This window comes from Phodopus roborovskii, unplaced genomic scaffold, assembly GCF_943737965.1.
Source record: "Phodopus roborovskii unplaced genomic scaffold, PHOROB, whole genome shotgun sequence".
In the NCBI taxonomy this organism is placed as follows: domain Eukaryota; kingdom Metazoa; phylum Chordata; class Mammalia; order Rodentia; family Cricetidae; genus Phodopus; species Phodopus roborovskii.
This window is the reverse complement of record NW_026126517.1, coordinates 1274842-1296901: the sequence shown is the minus strand read 5'-3', so window position 1 is coordinate 1296901 and position 22060 is coordinate 1274842. Positions and strand designations below refer to the sequence as shown.

The window sequence follows — 22060 nt, the reverse complement described above, 5'->3', positions numbered from 1 at the left end:
CTCTGGCTTCCATGAAGTAGAATTCTAGGTACATCACCATGTCCATCCAGGATTTATGAAGGTGCTGGGAACCCACAATCTGGTCCCCATGCTTGCTGTTTGTAGATCAAGCCCTTTCCCTACTAAACCATTGATATTCCTGGCCCTTAGAGCAGAGGTTCTTCTCATGTATTTCTCCTACAGATTTTAAAATAGAAGCTGACCATTTCTCTTCTTTCTTTCAAAACTTCTCTTTTCATTTTTTAAAAAAGATTTACTTATTTTTTATATATGAGTATTTGCCTGTATGTATGTATGTGCACTGTGTATGTGCCTGCTATCCATGGAAGTCAGAGGATACCCTGGAGCAGTAGTTACAGATAGTTACAAGTCACCATGCAGGTGCTGGGAACTGATCCAGGGCTTCTGCAAAGGCAGCAAGTGCTCTTAATCTCTGAACTAGCTCTCTAGCCCCCAAGGTTGAACTTTTCTTTTCTATTATTTATTTATTTGTGCAGCCCAGGCTGTCCTGGAATTACATCTGCAGACCATGCTAGCCTTGGAGTGCTGGGAATATAGGTATGCACCACCTATATTGAGCATTTACCTGAAATTCTTACATGTTTAAGATTTTGAAGTTTTTCAGTTGGTGGAGTAGCAATATAAAGCTTAGTAATTTCACAGTTCCCAATCAGGAAAATAAAACAGTATGTGAAAATAGAAACATTTGGAGTTTGAAGCATTTCAGATTTGAGTTAACTCAGTCTTTATCTTGTTTATCTATCATGGTCCCCTATCAACTTCTCACTACAGAGACCAAATCAACACATTAATTTTTAACTATGCTTCCAAGAGCAAAATGTCAAAGAGAACCTGCATGCCCATCACCAGGGGTGAGCAGAGAGCAGATAGTGTGGCTGGCACACACAGCTGTTCAAGACAGTAGTAGCTCTCTACATCTGCAGACACAGGGCCATACCCCAGACAGATGCTCAGTGAGAAGAGGTGCATACCACAATGCCTAGATATACGTGCGCAAACAAAACAAAAAAGAAAAGAGAATGCAGCTAATCTCTCCGCAGGATGACACAGGGCTGGATACAGGCTTCTTGGAGCAAACAGCAGGAGGCTACTGGAATAAGACATACATATATGGGCAAGTCTGTCTGTGTTGTCAGCTAACTGTACTTTGAAAGCTTATGATGAGCAAGGCATCATTTTCTACAGCAAATCTCTACAGACAAATGAAATCTGTAGGAAACAAATGTGGCCTTACAGTGGCTGCTGACAAGACTGGGGAATGACACTGAGTGAGAGGGTGATCAAGTCCAAGGCCAGTCTGGGTTATGCAGTAAGATCTTAATACAAAATAAAAACACAGTGGAGAGAGAGGGATAGACTGGGACCCTGGCCACTTGCTCTAGTGCCACTTTATAGAAAACTGCAGATGAAGACACATGGGGACTCCTTACTCAATGATGTGTCGTGCATCCACCTCAGAGACGTCATCGCTGTCTGGGTCTGGAATCTTCTTCTTCTCCTCCACAGGCAGTGTAGGGGGCTGTGCAGGCTGAGGCTGCTCCTCCTCCTCCTCCTACCAAGAGAGGTGCCATGTCACCTAGCATCTCTAGCTTGGCTCCCTAGCATCTTGATGGGCTCCCAGGAGAAGAGATACTCTTATAGCCTCCCTCCCCCACTGCAGTGGTGTCTGTGTCTCCATGCCCTTCCATTTTTGCAGCTGGGTAAATGACTTGAGTTTTCCTAGCAGGTTGTAGGTTCTTTATAAGAGTATCATATCTTGGGGCATTTCTACACCTGTTACTCTCCAAAGCAGCCTCCACATCCATCCTCATGCCAGTCCTTTAGTCTCTACCAACTCAAGCGGCTTTCCAGTTTTATAGCTGACCTCACTAAATGTTTCACCTCCAGTTTTATGGACAGGTCTTCCCTCTCCTGGAGACCATAGGCAGCTTTCCAATACTTGAAGCTGATTGAATGTTACTTCCTTAAAGGGCCTCCCTGCATTTACTGAACAGGTGACACTGGGACTCTACATCATGTTCAACAAATACACACTAATGCATTTCCCAGTATGGAGCCATTCTTGTTCTCCTACATGGACCATGCTGGTCCACAGAAGATTATTCTCCCCAATTATCACTAAATTACTGTAGAAATTTTTAAATACTATCTGCAACTGACACATGGCTATAACCCCAGGTACTCTGGAACCTAAGTTTAAGTCATCTGGGCAATGTAGCTGGATCTTGTTTCAAATTAAAATAAACAACCAGGGCCACAGCTCAGTGCTAAAGTACCTGCCCCCAGCATGAGGCAAGGCTCAAACCCAATGGTACAAAATGTATGTGCTTTTCCAAACTATCTGCTAAATAGTTCTAATCAAACTCAAACAAAGTCTTCTTTGCACCATGCAACGCAACTCCAGATCATTGGGAACAAGGAAGTTACTCACACCAAGAAATTTGGAAAAGCAGCAGCCATCCTGAGTCACAGCATGGCTAGAATTACACAAGGGTGGGACAAACAACTAAAGGAAAAAAAGGAGGTCAGGAGATTCCCTTCCCAGAGACATGAATTGAACAAGTTTGAAATAAATGACTATTCAAGCTCCAAGAGTCAGGCAGGGCATAGCACATTCTAAGAAACATCCATCCTGGAAATGCTGCAAATTTCTGGAGAACAGGGCAGAGGGTTACAGCTTATTTATTTGGAGCACTTCAAAGAAGCCTACCCACTCCCAATATGAAGTCTGCAGTGCTAGGAAGCCATGGAGGCAAACAAGGCTGACAGGTCCTATAACCAGTCTGGTAGAAATAAAGATATTTTTTATAAAAACAAACAAACAAACAAAAACCACCAACCACATACTTGTGTCTCCCAAACTATCAGACTACTGAAACAACTACAAAGAAATGGAAATTCCCACAGGAATCTCAGTGCTGGGAGAAGGAAACACCCAATAGTCACAGGAGTAACTGGTCTCCTAGAAAATGATTTCACCCAGTTCTAAAAACTTGTTAGACCACCTTACAGAATGAAACCAAAGCTCAAACAATGACAGTCTAGGACCATTCCAAGATAGATACTGACTGGATGTGCCCAAGCTTGATCCTCTATTTAAACTCTGATCTCACTTTAGGACACTGACCACAGATTTGAGGGCTTTACTGGTTCTCTTGTCCCTCTTCCAATGTGGCCACAGTGAATAAATCTCTTTCTCCTTTCCACTTTTAATGTGGCTCTTTTGATTGGAATATTGAGGAAAGGTGACCAGACCTAACTTGGGGCACAGGGTACAACTCCAAGTTTGACAACATCTCTACTCATTTGGCAGCAATGGTGGCCACCCCTGGCCACCGAAAGTGTTGCAATCTCAGCCAGGGTGCTGGTATATGCTACTACTATCAAAGATACACATGTGACTGGTGGAGGCCACATATGTAGAGACCAAAAGGGCTTGGGAAGACACTATCTTGGGCAGACATGAAAACAGCCCTGATCTGGAATGCACTTTTGTGTGCACACAGCCATGTCAGGACAGACACAGCTCATGGATCAGTTGTTTGCACATTTCATCCATATTACTGTAACATCCAGGATCTACCATTCAAAAATGGCAGAGAAATGGGGCCTTTACTTAGGGACACAGAACATGAATTAGGAAATTAAAGTAAGCCAGGCCAAAAGTGGCAGCAACCACCATGAAGAAAGCAAGAGTTCCTAGAATGAATTCAGGGATGCTATCCCACAGCTATCTGACACTGTGCTGGTTAGCTTTTGTCAACCTGACAGCAACTAGACAAGTCTCAGAGAAGGGAATCTCAACTGAGGTGGTATCAGACTGCTCTCTGGCCACTTCTTTATTATTAATTGATGTGGAAGGGCTCAGCCACTGTGGGTCATAACACCCTGGGGACAGGTGGCATGGAGGAAGAATAATGATAGGTAGCTCTGACCGTGAACCTGGAAGCAAGCCAGTAACCAGAGCTCCTCTGTGGTCCTGCTTCAGTCCTCTTGAGCTCCTACCCTGAATTCCTTCAGTCATAGGTTGTGGTCTGGGAGCTATAAGAACCCTTTCCTCCCCAACTTGCTCTAGATCAGGATATCTATTACAGCAACAAATTGTCCTGGAGGGGGGTGAGGATCATAATCCTTCAAGAGAGCAAACTTGGAGTTTCAGGCCAGTCTGATCTACACAGCCAGTCCAAACCAGTCAAAGATACACAGTAAGACCCACATTTCAAAAAATAACAAAGAAGACGGGCAGTGGTAGCACACACCTTTAATCCTGGCACTCGGGAGGCAGAGGCAGGCCAATCTCTGTGAGTTTGAGACCAGCTTGGTCTACAAGAGATAGTTCCAGGACAGGCCCCAAAGCAATGTAGAGAAAACCCTGTCTCAAAAACCCAAAATAACAACAACAAAAAACAAACAAACAAAAAAGCACAACAACAAGAAACTAACTAAATAAGAAAAAACTAAGGCAGTCAGGTGTTCCTGCCTGTATTCACATATTGTGGAAGGAGTTCCAAGCAGGAAGTTAACTACAATGTGTACAAAGCTGATGGAAGAGTTAGGCTTATGCTCAATGAACACAGAATTGCAAAGGACAACCAAATGATCCATGTCCTACTCTGACAAAACCAAAATAATCCACAGACCAGCTAGAGATATAACAAGAAGGATAAATTTCAAGACAGTTTGTATGGAAACCACTAAAAAGCCAGACAGATAATCTATAAGGCAAAAGAGAAAAACTGGTGGGTGGTGGTGCCTGATAATTATTATCAGGCAATAAAAAAAGGCAATCACGGCAACAGGTGGCTGAATTCTCATCTGAACCAAGAGGCTAACCAAGTTCAGTTCTCAGTGCCCATGTCAGGGAGCTCACAACTGGCAGATTTAGATCCAGGGGATGTGTTGTCCTCTTTTGGACCCTTGATGACTGTATGTAGACGTGCATGAACACAAGCATAATGAAACAAAATGGCCACTAAGAGTGGAATAACATGTGCAAACTGCTGAAAGAGGAAGGGAAGAGCTGTTAACTAATACCTATACATTCAATTAAATTGTCCTTCCAAAATACAAAACCACCCCAGAAAATAATACCTTTCCATTCAATTAAATTGTCCTTCCAAAATACAAAACCAACCCAGAAAAACAGACGGAACAGCACCTATTGCTGGCAGACAACCCTTATTAAAATTTTCTAAGAGGGCTGGGGTGTGGTTCAGCAGCAGAGCACCTGCCAATAAGAATAAGGCCTAGGGCACAACACAGCAGAACTGCAGAGAGAACCAATCACTAACACAAAATTTCAAAACACAAAACCAAAAGGACTGCTAGCAGATAATGTTAAATCCATGGAGAGAAATGGTACCTGAAGAGACAACAGAAAGCTCAAAGGTTAACAGCACTTTACTGCACACTCATGAGACCTTGTCATGCAAACACCTGTAACTCGAAGTCCAAGGAATCTGATACCCTCTTCTGGCCTCTGCATGCACACACATGCACACACTCACACAGACACACAAATAAAATAAATCCTTGGAAAACAACCTAGAAATAGCATCAGATAGTACATAGATTAATGTAAAACATTACAGATATATTTTCACCTATTTCTTCTATACTAACATCTTTCAAAGGAATGAGAGTACGTGAAGCATTAATTTCAAGAACATCAGGCAGCTAAATCTCATCACTCAGGAAGTGAGACAGGAGAATCACAGGTTCATAGTCAGTGAGAGTATCACATACCCTAGAGCTGGACCATCAGAACCCTATCTCAAAACTCCAACCTAAAAAATTGTGCAACGAGGTAAGATGTATACTGTAATTGTGTGATTAAAAGGAAGTACTAAATAAATGCACAGCTCAAATGAAAACATACAGAAAAGGTAAGTCAGCCAACTGACAAAAACATTTTAACAAAAAAAAGATAGTACACAGGAAAGGAAGAATAAAAAAGATAGGAAGGGAGGGAGGGGAAGAAGGGTAAAGCCATGCTGGGGATGTACACCTGAAGCCCAACACTCCAGAGGGTATGGCTAGAGAACTAGCATGAAGTCAAGCCAGCTTGGAATATAAGCAAAACTGCCTCAAATGCTCACCTGCATAGACATTCATGAACAAAGATGAGAAAATTAGAAAGAAATCAAATTAATAGCCAATAGTACAGTGGTTTTGTAAATGTTACACTGCCTACAACCTAAGATTTATGCCTGGAGATCACTGTATGAGTCACTGCAAGCTGTCCTCTGATCTCCACCTGCATATGGCATACATGACTACCCTCACCCATACACATCATACATTCATGATCATAAATTTTAAGAGAAGTTCAGATTGGATGGCAACAAAAAGAAAATACTGGGATTCAGGTCTGAATCCCCACCCACTGGGCAAGTCTGTCCCTTTGTATACTGTGTGTGTATGTATACTCTTTTTCTTTGAATTATACTTGCTTGAGTACAAAAAAAATTTATAAATATAAAATACAGGCTGGAGCTAGAATATGTGGGGCCTTTTTCAACCCCAGCATCAAAAATAAAAACACACTAGAGGAGGCAGAAGCAGGTGGATCTCTGAGTTCAAGGACAGCCTGATCCACATAGCAAATTCCAGGACAGCCAGAGCTACATAATATAGAGATCTTGTCTCAAAAAACACCAAAGAAAACCCCCCCAAAGAACAAAGTCATTAAAATTTATGAGATGTACAACAATGCTTAGCATTTACAAGGCTCTTGGTTTTTTGAGGGAGGGTTTGAAAAGCAACATTTATGAAGCCAAGTGTCATGGCATGCAATTATAATTAATGAATACTTAGGAAGGTGAAACAGGGGGATTTAGAGTTTGAAGTCATCCTGGCCAAACAGTTCAAGGCCAGCTTGAGTTATACATACACAGGAAGAGCCAATCTCAAAATCAAGGGTAAGAAGTGTAGCCCACATCCAGCACTCGGGAGTTTCAGACCAGCCTGGTCTACAAAAGCTAGTCCCAGGACAGCCTCCAAAGCCAGAGTAACCCTGTATTGAAACCACCCCCCCCCAAAAAAAAAACACTTTTATACCCCCAAACAGCATCTTATCAATAATTTATAGACTAGGTCAATCAAAAAACTGAAACAAATCACTAAAGTACCAAAACCAGGAATGCAGGAACCATCACCTCTGACCCTACAGATGATAAAGGCAGTTAGAAACCATTAAACACAATGTTTGGGGCTGGTGAGACTGTTAGGTGGGTAAAGCATTTGCACACAAGTATGAGGATCCACATAAAACCAGGTGCAGGAGTGCAAGTCTATAATCCCAGTGCTCCTAAGGTGAGTTGGGAGACAGAGACAGAAGTACCCCTGGAAGCTTGTGGGCCAGCTTGCCAAGAGTACACAGCAATCAACAAGAGCCCCAGTCTCAAGTTTCAAGGTAGAGGTAAATATGACATCTCTGGTTGTTCCCTGACTTCTACATTGATATTGTAGCATGTGTGTGCCTACATTCACACAGAGACAAGTAACAAACACACAAACACAGAGACACATACACATTCTTTCTCTCTCTCTCTCTCTCTCTCTCTCTCTCTCTCTCTCTCTCTCTCACTCTCCAGAAAAAGATTGAGAAACCAAGCATACTTAAATATATTCAAAAATTATACACTGGGTCAGAACTGTGTCTAGAATAAGGACTGAGAGCTCATATGGACAGCAGCCCGATTAAAATCAGGCAAGACTTGAACAAATTTCCATTGAGGAAGATGAGTGGATGGAACACATGTGTATATGAAGATACTTAACATCACTACTTACTATGGTAACACAAATCAAACCCAAATGAGATGCCACCACACACCCACTAAAATGGCCATAAGCAAAATAACAGACAATACCAAGTGCTGGTGAGGACATGAAGAAACTGGAACCTGTGAAATGGTACAGCCACTTTGGAGAACAGTTGGCAGTCTCTTAGAAAGTAAACATAAACTTACCATGTGACCCAGCAATTCCACGCCTAGGAATCTACCCAAGAAAAATGAAAACATATGTCCACACAAAACATGTTTGCAAATGTTCACAACATTATTCATCATAGCAAAAAACGGAAACATGAGTGTCAAACAACTGGTAGATGGGTAAACAAAATATGGTATAGTCATACAATGGAAAGAATGCAGCAATAAAAAGAACAAGTTCTTGTCATACACCATGTATGGATGAGCCTCAATAACATGCTACACAATGGTGTTCCAATCCATTTGCAGCATGTCCCCAAATGGCTAATCTACAGATGGAAAGCAGATTGGTGAGCTGGGTGTGGGTGCACTGCTGTAATCCCAGCAATTAGAGGGTAGTGAGTTTGAAACTAGCCTGGGCTATCCAGGAAGACTCATACAACAAGAAATAAAACAAAAACAAAAACAAACCAAAAACAGTTTTGTGGCTTCCTAGGGCAAGAGGGGAGGGAAAGAAGATAGCCTCGGACAGCTTAAGGATTCCAACACTGGTGTGAGGAGCTGATCTGTCACAGTCCTATGTGTTCACTAAGAAACTAGACTTCAATGAAGCTGTTAGGTTAGAACACTGTTCTCTGCTGGGCATGGTAGTGCACACCTATAACTCTAGCACTCAGAAAGGCAGAAGGAAAAACCGGAATGTGCAAAATAGCAAAACCCTATGACAAGCAAACAGGTTATATACATATGCACCTGGAGACTGGGGAGACTTTTAAGAAGACAGGTGGCCCTCAAGATTATAGTGGACATAGTAGTCCCTTAACACCACAACTCAACAGGGAAAAGGTGGAGTAGATGGTATACCTTCCACCTAATGCTGTGGGGAAAGGGAGGAGAGCACACAGCCCAGGGAGCAAGGGCAGGAGCCATCAAGAGGCATGAGCAGAATACTAGAGGGCAACTGTATATACAGAACACGCAAGTCCCAGCACTGATAAAGAATGAACAAAAGCAGCAGACCATTAGGAGTGAAGCTGAGTGCTTGAAATGAGGCTGGTGCAACTGAGGAAATGACTGAAACTGGATCGGCCCTAAATGGAAACAGTCCACAAGACAGCGAAGCTCTGAAGCACCACTTCCTGCCAAACCCAGGGTCTTGGCTGCTCCTGCCACACCATGCCTGGCCAGCACATAGGGCACAAGGGGCACAGTTCACAGGGTGATGGGCACAAACAAGGGGGAAGGCCCAACAACAGGAAAGATAAAGTGGCTTCTTACCTCCTCCTCCTCTTCAGAGCCACTTTCTTCACTGTCTGACCTGGGAGCTACTTCATACCTAGGAAAAACAGCAATGTTTAGATGTAGCTCTTCATGCAAGGAGCAGCTTTACTTACCCTAGATCGTGGCCTGCAAGCACTATCGTCCCAGCTGCTAAGTCCCCTGAAGGAGGCATCCAACTCACCCTGGGTTCATCTCAAGCCAGGCTTCCAGCTGCCCAGCTTTTGGGGCGTCTGTGCCCGTGAGGATCTTGCCACTCTCTACATGGATCACCTTCACAGGGAGGTCACTCATCTGGCTGGTCTCATCCAGAGGCTGAAAGAGAGTGATTTGTCATGACCCAGGCTCTCCAGCTCCCACCCTGGGATCTAAAAGAGACCCCTGGAGACTGACACAGAGATCATAAGACTAAGGCCAGTATGGACTACATAGTATCAGAGAACAAGGGAAAAAGAGAAGGTGCATCAGATCATTTTAGAGGGGTTAGAAAGCTTAAAAGCAGCCCGGCCCATGGCCTTAATCCCAACACTCAGGAGGTAAAGGCAGGCAGATCTCTGAGTTCAAGGCCAGCCTGGTCTACAGAGCAAATTCCAAGACAGGCAAGACTAAACAGAGAAACCCTGTCGCAAAATCTAAAAACAAAAAGGTTAAAATCGCTGAGGCCTGAGAATTTCTCTATTCTAAAATTGAATCAAAGTACCCTGGAGTGAGACTGAGTCCTATCAATTGTTTTTTAAAATTTATTATCATATATATATATATCATATATATATATATGGATATTTTGTTTGCATGTATGTCTGTTTACTACATATGTACCTGTTGCTCCTGGAAGTGCCCTAGAAGAGGGCATCAGATCCCCCAGAACTTGAATCACAGAAACCATGTTGGTGCTGGGAATCAAACCCAGGTCCTCTGCAAGACCAATCAATGCTCTCAACTCCTGGCCACCTTCAATTTTTTACATCCATATAACTGACTAAAAAGTGTAAGTGAGGACTGAGTGACACTGGCATCATGAACTCAGACGAGGAAGCACTATAGTGTTCACTTAGCATGATTCCCAGAAGCTCAGTTTTCCAAAACAAGATTGCTTGCTGCAGCACGGCAGTGGTGGCACACATCTTTATCCCAGCGCTTGGGAGGCTGAGGCAGGTGGATCTCTGTGAGGTTGAGGCCAGGATAGCCAGAACTGTTACACAAAGAAACCTTATCTGGAAAAAAAAAAAGAATGATTGCTTGCTGCTCTGAGCCCCGACAAGGCCTAAATTAAGTGTCTCTGTGATTCAGGCACTGTGGCTCATACCTGTAATCTCTGTGGTCTGGAGGCTTAGGCAAGAAGCTCAAGTAGACAAGTTGCCAGACACTATGACATTGTCTCAAACAATAACAAGAAAACACTACAAACCCCCATGAAGTGGCTTTGTGCTGTAATATGCCAGCCCATATTTTTTTGCAATAATTCAAGAGAACATCTGTGCTGGCTAATGTTTTGTCAATACGACAGAAAGTCATATATATAACAGAACTCAATGAGAAAAATTCCTAAGACTGTCCTATGGGCAAGCCATTACCATCGTTGATGACTGATAGTAGGAGCGCCAGCCTACAGTGCATGGTGCCACCCCTAGGAGAGTGGTCCTGGGTTCTATAAGAAAGCAGGCTGAGCTGGGCGTTGGTGGCATACACCTTTAATCCCAGCAATCGGGAGGCAGAGGCAGGTGGATCTCTGTGATTTTGAGGACAGACTGGTATACTGAGTAAGTTCTAGGGACAGCCTCAAAAGCTACAGAGAAACCCTGTTTCGAAAAACCAAAACAAGAAAAGAAAGAAAGCAGACTGGCCAAACCATGGGGAGCAAGCTGGTGAGTAGCACTCCTCCAGTATTGCTTCACCCAAGTTCCTGCTTCAGTTCCTATCCTGACTTCCCTCAAAGATGTGCAATCTTAGTTAAAACCTTTTCCCTCTCCAAGTTGCTTTTGGCTGTGGTGTTTTATCATAGCAATAGAAACCCTAAGACAACATCCCAAATGAAGTCCCCTGGGATGGCCATCGCCAAGAGAACAGCCACAGCAGTGTGCTTCTTTGAGGTCAGCTGAAGAAAAAAGTATGTACTGCTCTGGCCTTCCTGAAATGCTTGGAGAAAGCCCTTGCCTGGGAGAAAAGGACTAAAGCAGATCCCCAGGGACACAATGAAAGTAAGACTGATGACTGTGGATTAGTTTAGCTCAGCTAGACAGCATGGACTTCAGAGTGTGCAAAGCTGCAGCTTCCATTGCTGACAAAAACTAAAAGTCAGGGGAAAAAGACAGCAATTTTTCATGCTTTTTTCCTTTTCCTGGCCATGAGAATATGAATAGCAGGTGAGATGACTCCAAAACTCAGGAAGAGAACCTACTCCCAGGAACCCACCATGCTGGTACCTTAATTTTTCTAGTTCCATCTCCAGAACTGTACAGAATACTTAGCTACTGCAGCCTGAGCTAAGCAAGACATCAAAATGTACAGGGCATAATATACTCATAACAAAGGACACTAAAAGAACCTAAATATAAAGAGTTAAACATAAGCCAGGCAGTAGTTGGCACATGCATGCCTTTAATCCCAGCACTCAGGAGGCAGAGATAAAATTCCGGGACCACACAGAGAAACCTTGTCTCGAGAAGAAGAAAGAAAGAAAAAGAAAGAAAGAAAGAAAGAAAGAAAGAAAGAAAGAAAGAAAGAAAGAAAGAAAGGAAGAAAGAAAGAAAGAGGAAGAGATAAAACATACACAATGGAGTTAGGCATGGGGCATGGCTATCATTCTAGCATTAAGGAGGCTGAGGAAGGCAGGAAGTCTATAAGTTCAGGGCCAGATTTGGCTGCACAATAAGTTAATACCAGCCTGGACTATATAACAATGTATATTAAAAACAAAAGCCAGGCATAATGATCCAATGGTAATAGTAATTCCGGCAGAGGCAGGGGGATCTGAGTCTGCGACAAGCTGGGTCTACAGAGTTCAGAAACAGAGTGCCTACATTAACAAGAAGGGGGGTGGGAGGTAAACCAGGGGCCAGAGATGGCTCAGCATTTAAGAGCATTTGTTGTTCTTCAATTCCCAGCACCCACATGGAAGCTCACAACTGTCTAACTCCAGTTCCCAGAGTTATTACACCTTTATTGACCTCTGAGGAAGGGCATGCACACATGGAAAGCATGCACAGTAGAAAAGTCAAGGTGGCACACTCATAATGCCAACACTGGGAGGGAGACACAGGAGGATCCCAGGAGCTTGGTGGCCAGCAAGTTCATCCTAATTGCTGAGTAAGAAATCCTGTCTCAAAGTAAATGGGTAGGGCCTCTTTCGATGACAAAGCTGCCTTTTGACCCACACACATACACACACCTGCAAACACACAAGCACGCATACATGCATATAGCAAAAAAACGAAAAGAATCCAAAAATGACATGATGCAAAAGTGCACAGTGAGGCATATTTCTAATAGCTTCAAGAGATAAATGACCACCAGTGCACACCTTTAATCCCAGCACTCAGGAGACAGATGCAGACAGATCTCTGAAGTCAAAGCCAGCCTTGTCTACAGAGAGAATTCTAGGACAACCTGGACTGTTATAGGGAAACCATGTCTTAAAAAACAAAAACAAAAAGAAGAAAAATAAATGACCTGAAATTAGCTCGACATCCCTAGTTCAACATGTAAACAGACTGAAACAAAAGGTTCTCTCTCCTCCCCACCCCCCACCCTCCCGGGACAGGGTTTCTTTGTGTAGCCTTGGCTGTTCTAGAATTACAGCTTTGTAGACTGGGCTAGACTTGAACTTATGGAGATGACCAGTTGAACCACCACTGCCCATGTAAAAGATTCTTTTGCCCAAACACTCATGGATTGGAAAGCATCCAAATGTGTCTGTGTAGGTAGGAGGTATTAAGGTCTTAATGCTCACAAACATGCACTAGGGCAGCAGTTCTCAACCTGTGGATCACGTCCCCTTTGAGGGTCGAATGAACCTGCTCACTTAAGACCATCAGGAAACAGAGATATTTACATTATGATTCATAGCAGTAGCAAAATTATAGTTAATGATGTAGCATTAAAAATAATTTTATGGTCAGGAGTCACCACAACATGAACTTTATTAAAAGGTTACAGCATTAGCAAAGCTGAGAAAACTATGATAGTGGAACCTGGATGTTAAGCACACAAGGTTATCCCTTCAAAGGAAGGCCAGAGGATTGAAGCAGACCCTCTTTCTAGCCTGGTGACCTTTGTGCTATCTGTTGTGGCTGGAGACTTTTCCAGTATCAGGCCCTTCCACCCCCAAATGCTTATCATAGATTTGTTTATCCCAGCCAATCTACAGAACCTATCTTTATGGAGTTTACAAATAGTTTTGATGTAGTCGCCTCTAATCTATATTTAGCATACATTGTTCCTCAAAGAGATATATGAAGGATTGAGTTAATCATTACCAGCCTAAGTTTTCACCAAATTGCACTATGCTTAAATATGTCTAAAATGAACCACTCGGGGTCAGATTCACGAAGTTTGAGCAGAATAGTCTTCTTGCCTCCCACATTATTTTGTTGGCTGTGAAAGTCACAGGGACCTTCATGCCCACATGTATCATCATTGTGCTTGCTTGGAGAGTATGGTGAGTTTTTCCACTAAACACATGCCTTTTTAATAAGGGGTAGCAACTTATTAGGAGACTTTTGACAGAACAAGGGGCATATGTGACCTGACTTGAAAGGTGTCAGGCCAGGCAGGAACTAGCAGAGAGCCTGGGTCCTGCATAGGAAACACCCAGAAGCAGCAAAACAGCCTAGTTGGGAGGCAGTGTTTCTATCTGGGAAAGGCTGAGCAGTTGCTGTCACACTTTTGTAACTGCTTTTTGTAAAACAGGATACAATATAGCCCAAGACCTTGAACTTATGATGATCTTTCACTTCTGACCTCATATATGTTAGATTCACAGGCAGGTAACACCACATCTACCATCTGGGTTATTTCTTTTTTCACTTTATACTCCTTTTTCCTCCAAATACACTGACTACTGGAATGAAGCTCACTGGTAGACAGGTTGTACAAAGCAATGGGTTTGATAGCATAACTCCCCAACCCACCCACCCCCACCACACACACACAGTGTGGAAACCATCCCCTTTCTCCAAGTGGGCAATACTGTCTGCTGACTTTTTGCAATCACATACTAAGCACATGAGTGAACTGAGTGAATGAGAAAAATCAACAAGAAGGTACAAAAAAGAGTCAAAACAACAAACCTTGAAACATAATACCCAAGCGAAAGATCTGAAAACAAGGGCTGAAGTCAAGCCAAAGAGACTTCCTAGCAGGAATATTGGACAGGCAGTCAGAATGGATGTTCTGAGTGTTGTAGAACTAGACAAATATATAAATCCATGATATCTGAAAGGAGTGAGACTACTGATTTTAGAAAAGGAGGCAGAAAAGGAGTTGGGTAGGAAATGAATGTATCATCTGGGTCCAACAGCATATGCCTGCAGTCCAAGCTCCCTAGAAAATATGTGATGCACATTTGAGCACACTTGTGTGCACAAACAAACACACAGAAATAAATATAACCTTTAAAAAAGACTTTTTGTTTTGCTTTCTAAGACAGGGTTTCTCTGTATAAACTTGGCTGTCCTGGAATTCACTCTGTAGATGAGGCTGGTCTCAAACTCAGCCAACTGCCTCTGCCTCCCAAGTGCTGGTTTAAAGGTGTGCACCACCACTGTGCAGCTTAGAAAAAGGTAAGTGGAAGGAAGACAATCCAAAGTGCAAGTTCAGCCCTAGGCCAGGAAGATGACACAGTGGTTCAAGTGCTCAACATGAAAGCCCCATGACCTGAGTTCTATCCCAGAAGTCACAAGGATGAAGAAGAAAACCCACACAACCATCATCCCACTGAAGAAATAATAATGTGATTTTAAGCATTTTTAAAGAACAAACTGAAAGAGATGCATATCACAGGGCTGGCTAGCATTTCTGAAAGAAAGCCTCACTTCTTACCTCACCATCTGGTCCAATAGCAGGTGTCTGTCCTTCAGCATTTTCTGCCTTCTGCAAATAAAGAGACAAGAATAAACGTGACCCTACAGGCCCAAGACACTAAGCATACATCCAAGCAAACTATAAGGGATGCCTATTTCTAGTCAGGCCCAGCGAACCTTCTTTTTCTTTTTCTTTTTCTTCTCCTTGGCAACCTGAGCAGCTTTGTGCTGCCGTACCAACTCTGTGAGGTTGGCCACATACTCATCCGTCTGCTGCAGGAGGTAGGCCAAGCGTTTGTCCTTCTTCTGGTCAATGAGCTTGCGGTAGCCCTCCTCATCTTCAGCCTGTAAAACCAAAGCAGGGTGGAATACAGGCCTTTAGGATGCACACTAGAGAAGTGTAGAAGCTCATTCATGACTGCTGCTGCACATACACACACCCCAGCCCAGGCTGTACCTCGAGAGAACTGCCAAGCAACAAATGTCCTGTCATGAACTATTCAGAGAAGGCATAAGTGAGTTTTAGACCCCTTCTCCAAAAAAACACATCACAAATCTTATTTGATCTCGGCCCTATCAGTATGAATCTCAACCCACCTTCTCTGTAAGTGATCTAGGACCATCTCTACAAATCTCAGCCCTGACCTTTATATATTCTTTTGTGAATGAATAAATATGCTTGTAATCCTAGCACTTGGGAGACAGCAGCAGACGGATCTGAGTTCAAACCCCGCCTGGTTTATTTAATGGAGGCCAGCCAGGGTTATAATGAAACAGTCTCAAATAAAACTACTATACAGCAGAGAAACTTTCCCTGGGTACTCCTACCATAATCTATTTCCTTCTTGATGTCTGCAAGCCCCACATGATCCAACTTTGCAAGCTCTTGGACCTGGTGTCCTGTTCCAGCACTATGAGGTTCTAGGGCCCTAATGGTGACTGGCTATACCTTGTGTTTGGTATCCTATTTCCTTGCCCTTCTCCTCTTCTACTTGGACTCTTTCTTAGCCACTGTACTGTGCATTGGACACAGCCCTCAACCTCTGTTCCAAGTCTGTCTCATAGCTGCTTAGCCCAGCCCTGCCTCAAATGTCTTTACCCAAGACTAGTGTATGTTTGTTTGGTTCTTTCCAGGGCAAACATGAGCCCCATGAAGACAGGGATCATTCTGCTCCCTTCTGTGTCCTCAGAGCAGGTAACAGTATCTATGCAGTTAGCAGCTACATCATGATGAAACATCAGCTGAACTCATCTGGGTGTAGTCCTCATTGTACCTTCCATGGCTCTCATAAGGCCCAGAGCAGGAGGCAGCCATAGAACTCAAGAACTAGCCTGCCCTAAGAATCAGAAGGAATAAAGCTCTACTTCTAAGACAAGTCACAGAGCATCTAATGATCCTGGATGAGTAACCCAGAATTTGCTGCACCCCAGGGCCCACAAGTAACCAGAAATAAGAAACTGGTGTGTACCATAAGCCTCCGCATTCGCTCCTTCTCTATGCGCTCATTTTCTTTCTTCTGTTCCCGCTCGGTATTTGCATGGTAGGTGGCCACAGCCTTGGTGAGTTTCTGGAGTTTGCCTGTAACTGATCTGTGATACTCCCTGAAGTCCTTAGCATGCTGCAGGATGCTGTTGAGGTACTCCTGCAGAGAAATATCATTGAGAGTTTGCTAAATCCCAGTCCAGTAAGGTACAACTGTACTTACAGCTTTTTTTTTTTTTTTTTTTTTTTTTTTTTTTTGAGACAGGGTTTCTCTGTATTGCTTTGGAGCCTGTCCTGGAATTCACTCTGTAGACCAGGCTGGACTTGGACTCATAGAGATCTGCCTGCCTCTTCCTCCCTAGTGCTGGGACTAAAGGTGTGAGCTATAAATGCCTGGCCTGTACCCACAGCTTTTTAAAGACAGAGGAATGTCTAGAACTGGTTCAGTAGCAGAGCACTTCTCTAACATACATGAAGCTCAGGGTTCCATTGCTAGCACCTCAGAGAAAATTGGAGGGGAGGGGTTACTGTCAATATAATAAGGCTATCATGTTCAGCTCTGCCTATAACAAAATTCTCTGCTGGCCCCTGTGCAATGACAAGACCCCTTGGACACAACAGGGATGTGTATCAGGTGAAATCCCCCACGTTGTGAGGGAGGTGTCAGACAGGGTCTCATTACATAGCTCTGGCTGTCCTTGAACTCACTACCTGGACCAGAAATGCCCTCAAACATAGAGAACAACCTGCCTCTGCCTCCTGGGTGCTGGGATCAAGGGCAAGTGCCACTACACCTGGTCTAAGGGAGCCTGCCTTCTTGTTAGGGGCAACTTGACACTGTAAATCAAGTTCTAAACAAGTCCCCACCCTTTGCTAAGTTGTGCCCCTTTGAGGAACTTATCCTGATACAGCAATGACTCGGAAACTTCCAGGACATCTTTTAACTCAGAAATGTGAGAGTAGTGTGGTACACACTTGGGTACTAGAGACAAGAGGATCACCAAGTTCCAAGCCATCCTGGACTAAAAGAACCTGCTTCAAGAAAGCAAAAGATGTTATGGTCTGTCCCAAATAGGGACAATGAAACACAATTTATAGGAAACTGGGAAACAGTCCACAGATGGAGCACAGATCAATATATCTAAATTTTACTGAAAGGGTAGGTAGTTAACTTTTACTGAGTCATCTTGACAACCTGGGTATTTAACTTCTCATTAACATATACATACACACAGAAAAAGAAGAGGGGATGATAAATACCAAAATGTTAACCATGGTTAACACTGAGCACTGTGGTTTTGGGTTTTGTTTTTGTCCTTTTCCGAGACAGAGTTTCTGTCCTGGAACTCACTTTGTAGACCCGGCTGACCTGAAAGTGTCAGAGATCTCCCTGCTTCTGCCTTCAGAGTGCTGGGATTAAACGTGTGCGCCACCAGCACCCAGTTCTGAGCACTGACTTTAATTATTCTTATGCATGGTTCCAGAAATTGACCCTATGGCCATGTAGTGTGTCCTGGGCAAGCATTCTATCAATGAGCTACACCTTGATATTTCTGCCTTAATCTTTGAGTATAAAGATTACAAACCTACACCACGGTCATCTTGGAACAAAAGTCATTATTCTGAAAATGTAGAAACTATGAATGAACAACCAGCCCCAGCATGGTGGCCCATACCTATAATCCCAGCCCAAGGAAGGTGAGGTCGGAGGATTGCTGAGTCTGAGGCCAGTCTGGGTTACACACAAGAGCACTATGACATTCAAGGTTAGAGAGCAAAATTCTGTTTCAAAATTTTTAAATAAATAAATAAATAAATAAATAAATAAATAAATAAATAAATAAATAAGGCTGAAAGATGACTTGGTTGTTAACAGCACTTGTTGCTCTTACAGAGGAGCTGGGTTCAATTTCCAGCACACACATGGTGGATAACAACCAACTGTAACTCCAATCCTAGGGAATATAATGCTCTCATTTCCTGACCTCCTTGGGTACCAGGAGGTACGTGCATGCAATGAGTATATATGCAGTTAAAATAATTATGCATAAAAGAAATCTAAATCTATTTTTTTTAAAAAAATACACATCAAAACAAATGAGCAGACTGGATTCATCTGAAAGCCTACTTGGCTGTGAATTTTCATTTCCTTGATGGATTTTATAATTAATTCTGCCTCTTGTGGTTTCCCCTTGCTCAAAGCAAAGCCCAAAGACTCCACACCCTGCAAGGTCCTAACTCACATTCCCCAATGAATCCTGTGGCTCACTCAGCTACCCGTTTGATTCAAGATGAAACAAGGAAGCATATTCCAGTCCCAGGGCCACTGGCCCTCCTCGGTCTGGCGCTTCTGTCAAATTTCTCTGCTGTCTCTCATCATGAAAACCTCAATGACCGCCTTTTATCTAAGGTGGCTTCTTCTTCTCTGTCCTTCCTCCTCTTTTCCCTGTGTGATCACTATTCACCCTCTCTTACTGTTTGGCTATGTACTGGCACACTGCTGTGTCCATGCTCAGGGCACTCTTATGCTGAGCCACAGGAAAACTGACCAGCAAAGTGCACATTGCAAGGTGCTTTGGCGAACCTGGTGCTTTTGGCGCCGCTTGCGCTCCTGCTCAATCTTCTGCTGCTTCTCCAGCTTCTCAGTGATGCGGGCCTCCCGCAGTGACTGGCGTTTGCTGCGCTTGTAGGCCTTGGCATTGAGGGCTGTCTCTAGGGCTGTGTCTCTACGCATGCACACCACCACCTCTTGACGCAGCTTAAGGATAGAAAAGGAGACACTGGCATAAGGCATGATAGGTTTGTGATAATCAAGGGAGTATCCACACAGACAGGCTGGGCAGATGATATTGCAACTAAATGCCTGGAACGCACAGGGCACCTGAGAAGCACTACAGGTAAGAAACAAAGAGCAGAACATAAGAGATCTGGACTTTTCCACAGCCACACATACAGTTCCTAGGGGCTATGTAAAAGCACAGAACCCTCAGGAAGAGACTCACCAGGCCTTCTACCTTCCAGCTGCCAAATGCAACCTCAGGAACCCACACCTGTGTATGCACGAGCTATGCACGGCCAGGTTTTGCCAGTGTGGGCCATGACAGTGAACTAACTCTCCTGGAATTCTGATAGCCCCAACCACACAGGTTTTCCAGATAACATCCCTCAAAGCATTCTGAGAAGCTAGCATCCTCACTGGCAGAAAAGGCCTCATGAGCCCAGAGTAGAGGCCACCAGACCCACCTGCCTCTGGAAGTTCAGCAACCTAAGGGCCTTGAGTTCGATGGTTGCTTTGGTTCGCAAGTCCCCAGCCAATGAACCAGGAAGATTTTCAAGTTCCTGAATTCGGTGTGCAATTCGAGCCTGCAGCCTGGGCAGAGACAGAAAAAGGACAAGAAGTGAGGACTGTCTCCAAGAAGTCACCTGGTCCCTATCTTTAAAGCTAGAGTCTATAAAGAATCTGTCCTTCAAAGGACTCAGCCCAGCTCTAAGAGAGGTGATGCCTGAGAAAAGGACTACAGTTACAACAGAACAGAGGCAAGCAGCATCAGAGTATTCTTGAGAACAGGCCTGCTGGAACAACAGCAAGCCCAGAACCTGATGGTAACTGTCCTCATTGGTTTTTACCTCCAAGTCAACACAATCTTGAATCACCTAGGAAGAGGAACCTCACCTGCAAACTTCAACTACAAAGCTGCCATGATCAGATGGGCCAGCCCATTGTGGTCAACAGGATTCTTAGAAAGGTAGGTCTGAGCTATATAGAGGGAAACTAGCTGAGCATAAGCTGGGGCATAGCAGGTAAGCAGTGTTCCTCCAATTTCTGCTTCAGGTCCTGCTTGAGTGCCTGCCCTGACTTCCTTCAGGAATGGATTGTTACCTGAGAGTCTATGGTGAAATAAACCCTTTCCTCTCTAAGTTGCTTTAGTCAGTATTTTGTCACAGCAATAGAAAAGCAAACTACAACAGTAACTTAGCTAGGTGCTGCTCCCACGTGGGCAATGAATGAGAGCTGTGACATGAGGCAATCCAGCTTCACAAGGCTGGGGGAATCTACAAAGCCCATGAGCATCAATGTTTTGTGTACACACCCGCCCACCCAATAACCCTATGTGGGAAAAGTCCCCTACTCTATCTTCTTATACATATTTATAGAGTACCTACTATATGCACCAGGACAGTTTTCTCATGTGGAGTCTTAGGAGTGAACAGGGGCTAAATGTTGCCTGTTCTCGTGGTTCACAGTCCCATTAGAAGAGCGGCTATAAGGGAACAAAGCAGTAAGAACTGGCAGCATGCCAGAGCACCAAGTACAAGGCAGAAAGGCAGCAGTATTGGGTACCTCAGCAGTGAGGCCCGGATGGCCAGAAGATGTGCACAACCTATGCAAAGGCTCTAGGACAGCAATTAGCCTAAGAAAGAAAGGGAGAACATTCTCTGGTACCTGGCAATCAATACTGGCAGTGTAGCACTTGGGGACTCACCTGTACTCTCGCTCCTGTAGGATCTCCACAGGGTCCAGGCCCCGGGGCTTCTGTATGGGGGTGATGCGGCTCTGCTTCTGGTGCAGAGGCACCAATGGAGCAGGCTGGGCGGGTTGCCCTGGAGACTGTGTTTGTGGTGGCATCACAGGTGAGGCAGCAGGTGGGACAGCAGGAGGTGCGGGTGAAGGGCGGCCTGTTGGTTGGGGGGGAATCAGCTTCTGTGGGGTGCTTGTGGGGGCAGCAGCATTGGCCATGGGTCCTGGAGAGGCAGGCAGGATATGGTGCTTTAACTCTGGGGCCACAGGACTGCCCTTCCAGACCTCCCACTTCTCACCAAGGCCAAAACCTAGACACTCCCATCTTCCAGCTCAGCTTTCCCACACCTCACTCCTCAGACCTAACCATCCAGTGTTTGGTTTTTCTGTGCTTGGTTTCATAGGGACAGCATGCCCCTGTCTTTCCTGTAAAGCAATTCACTCCTCTCCTTTAGTAGGCTTCACATTTCTGCCATTTCAGTTACCCTTGGTCAATGGCAGTCTAAAATTATTAAATGGAAAATTCCAGGGATGATTGCTAGGTTTCAATTGAATGCTCTAAATAGCTACACCCAAATTCTACTTCTGCATCATTCACCGTTTCCTCACAGCATCACCACAAAGGCAAGTTCAGTGTACACTGTCCTGAGTGTACTCCAGCTTATTCTACCATGACACTGATGAACAAAACTTCAACACCAGCAGTGTGTTCTGCTGATATTTGTATGTCAGGTATCTACTGAGGGTTTTGGATAGCTTCTATCTCATATAGAGAGAATAACTCTTTCACATCCAAACTAGA

The 22060-nt window shown here is 44.0% G+C and overlaps 1 protein-coding gene across 6 annotated transcripts in view; it reads right to left on the bottom strand.

The window, feature by feature from the left end:
• Smarca4 (SWI/SNF related, matrix associated, actin dependent regulator of chromatin, subfamily a, member 4) overlaps window positions 1-22060 on the bottom strand; it is a 98400-nt gene that overhangs the window by 48904 nt on the left and 27436 nt on the right. For all 6 annotated transcript variants that reach the window (XM_051196812.1, XM_051196809.1, XM_051196807.1 and 3 more), the window contains exons 6-14: window positions 21224-21482; window positions 19983-20109; window positions 19324-19497; window positions 16726-16899; window positions 15434-15601; window positions 15276-15326; window positions 9421-9551; window positions 9237-9294; window positions 1452-1573 (exon numbers count right to left, since the gene is read on the bottom strand). In XM_051196812.1, the coding sequence (XP_051052769.1) occupies window positions 1452-1573; window positions 9237-9294; window positions 9421-9551; window positions 15276-15326; window positions 15434-15601; window positions 16726-16899; window positions 19324-19497; window positions 19983-20109; window positions 21224-21482 (1264 nt within the window). The remainder of the gene's footprint in view (window positions 1-1451; window positions 1574-9236; window positions 9295-9420; window positions 9552-15275; window positions 15327-15433; window positions 15602-16725; window positions 16900-19323; window positions 19498-19982; window positions 20110-21223; window positions 21483-22060) is intronic.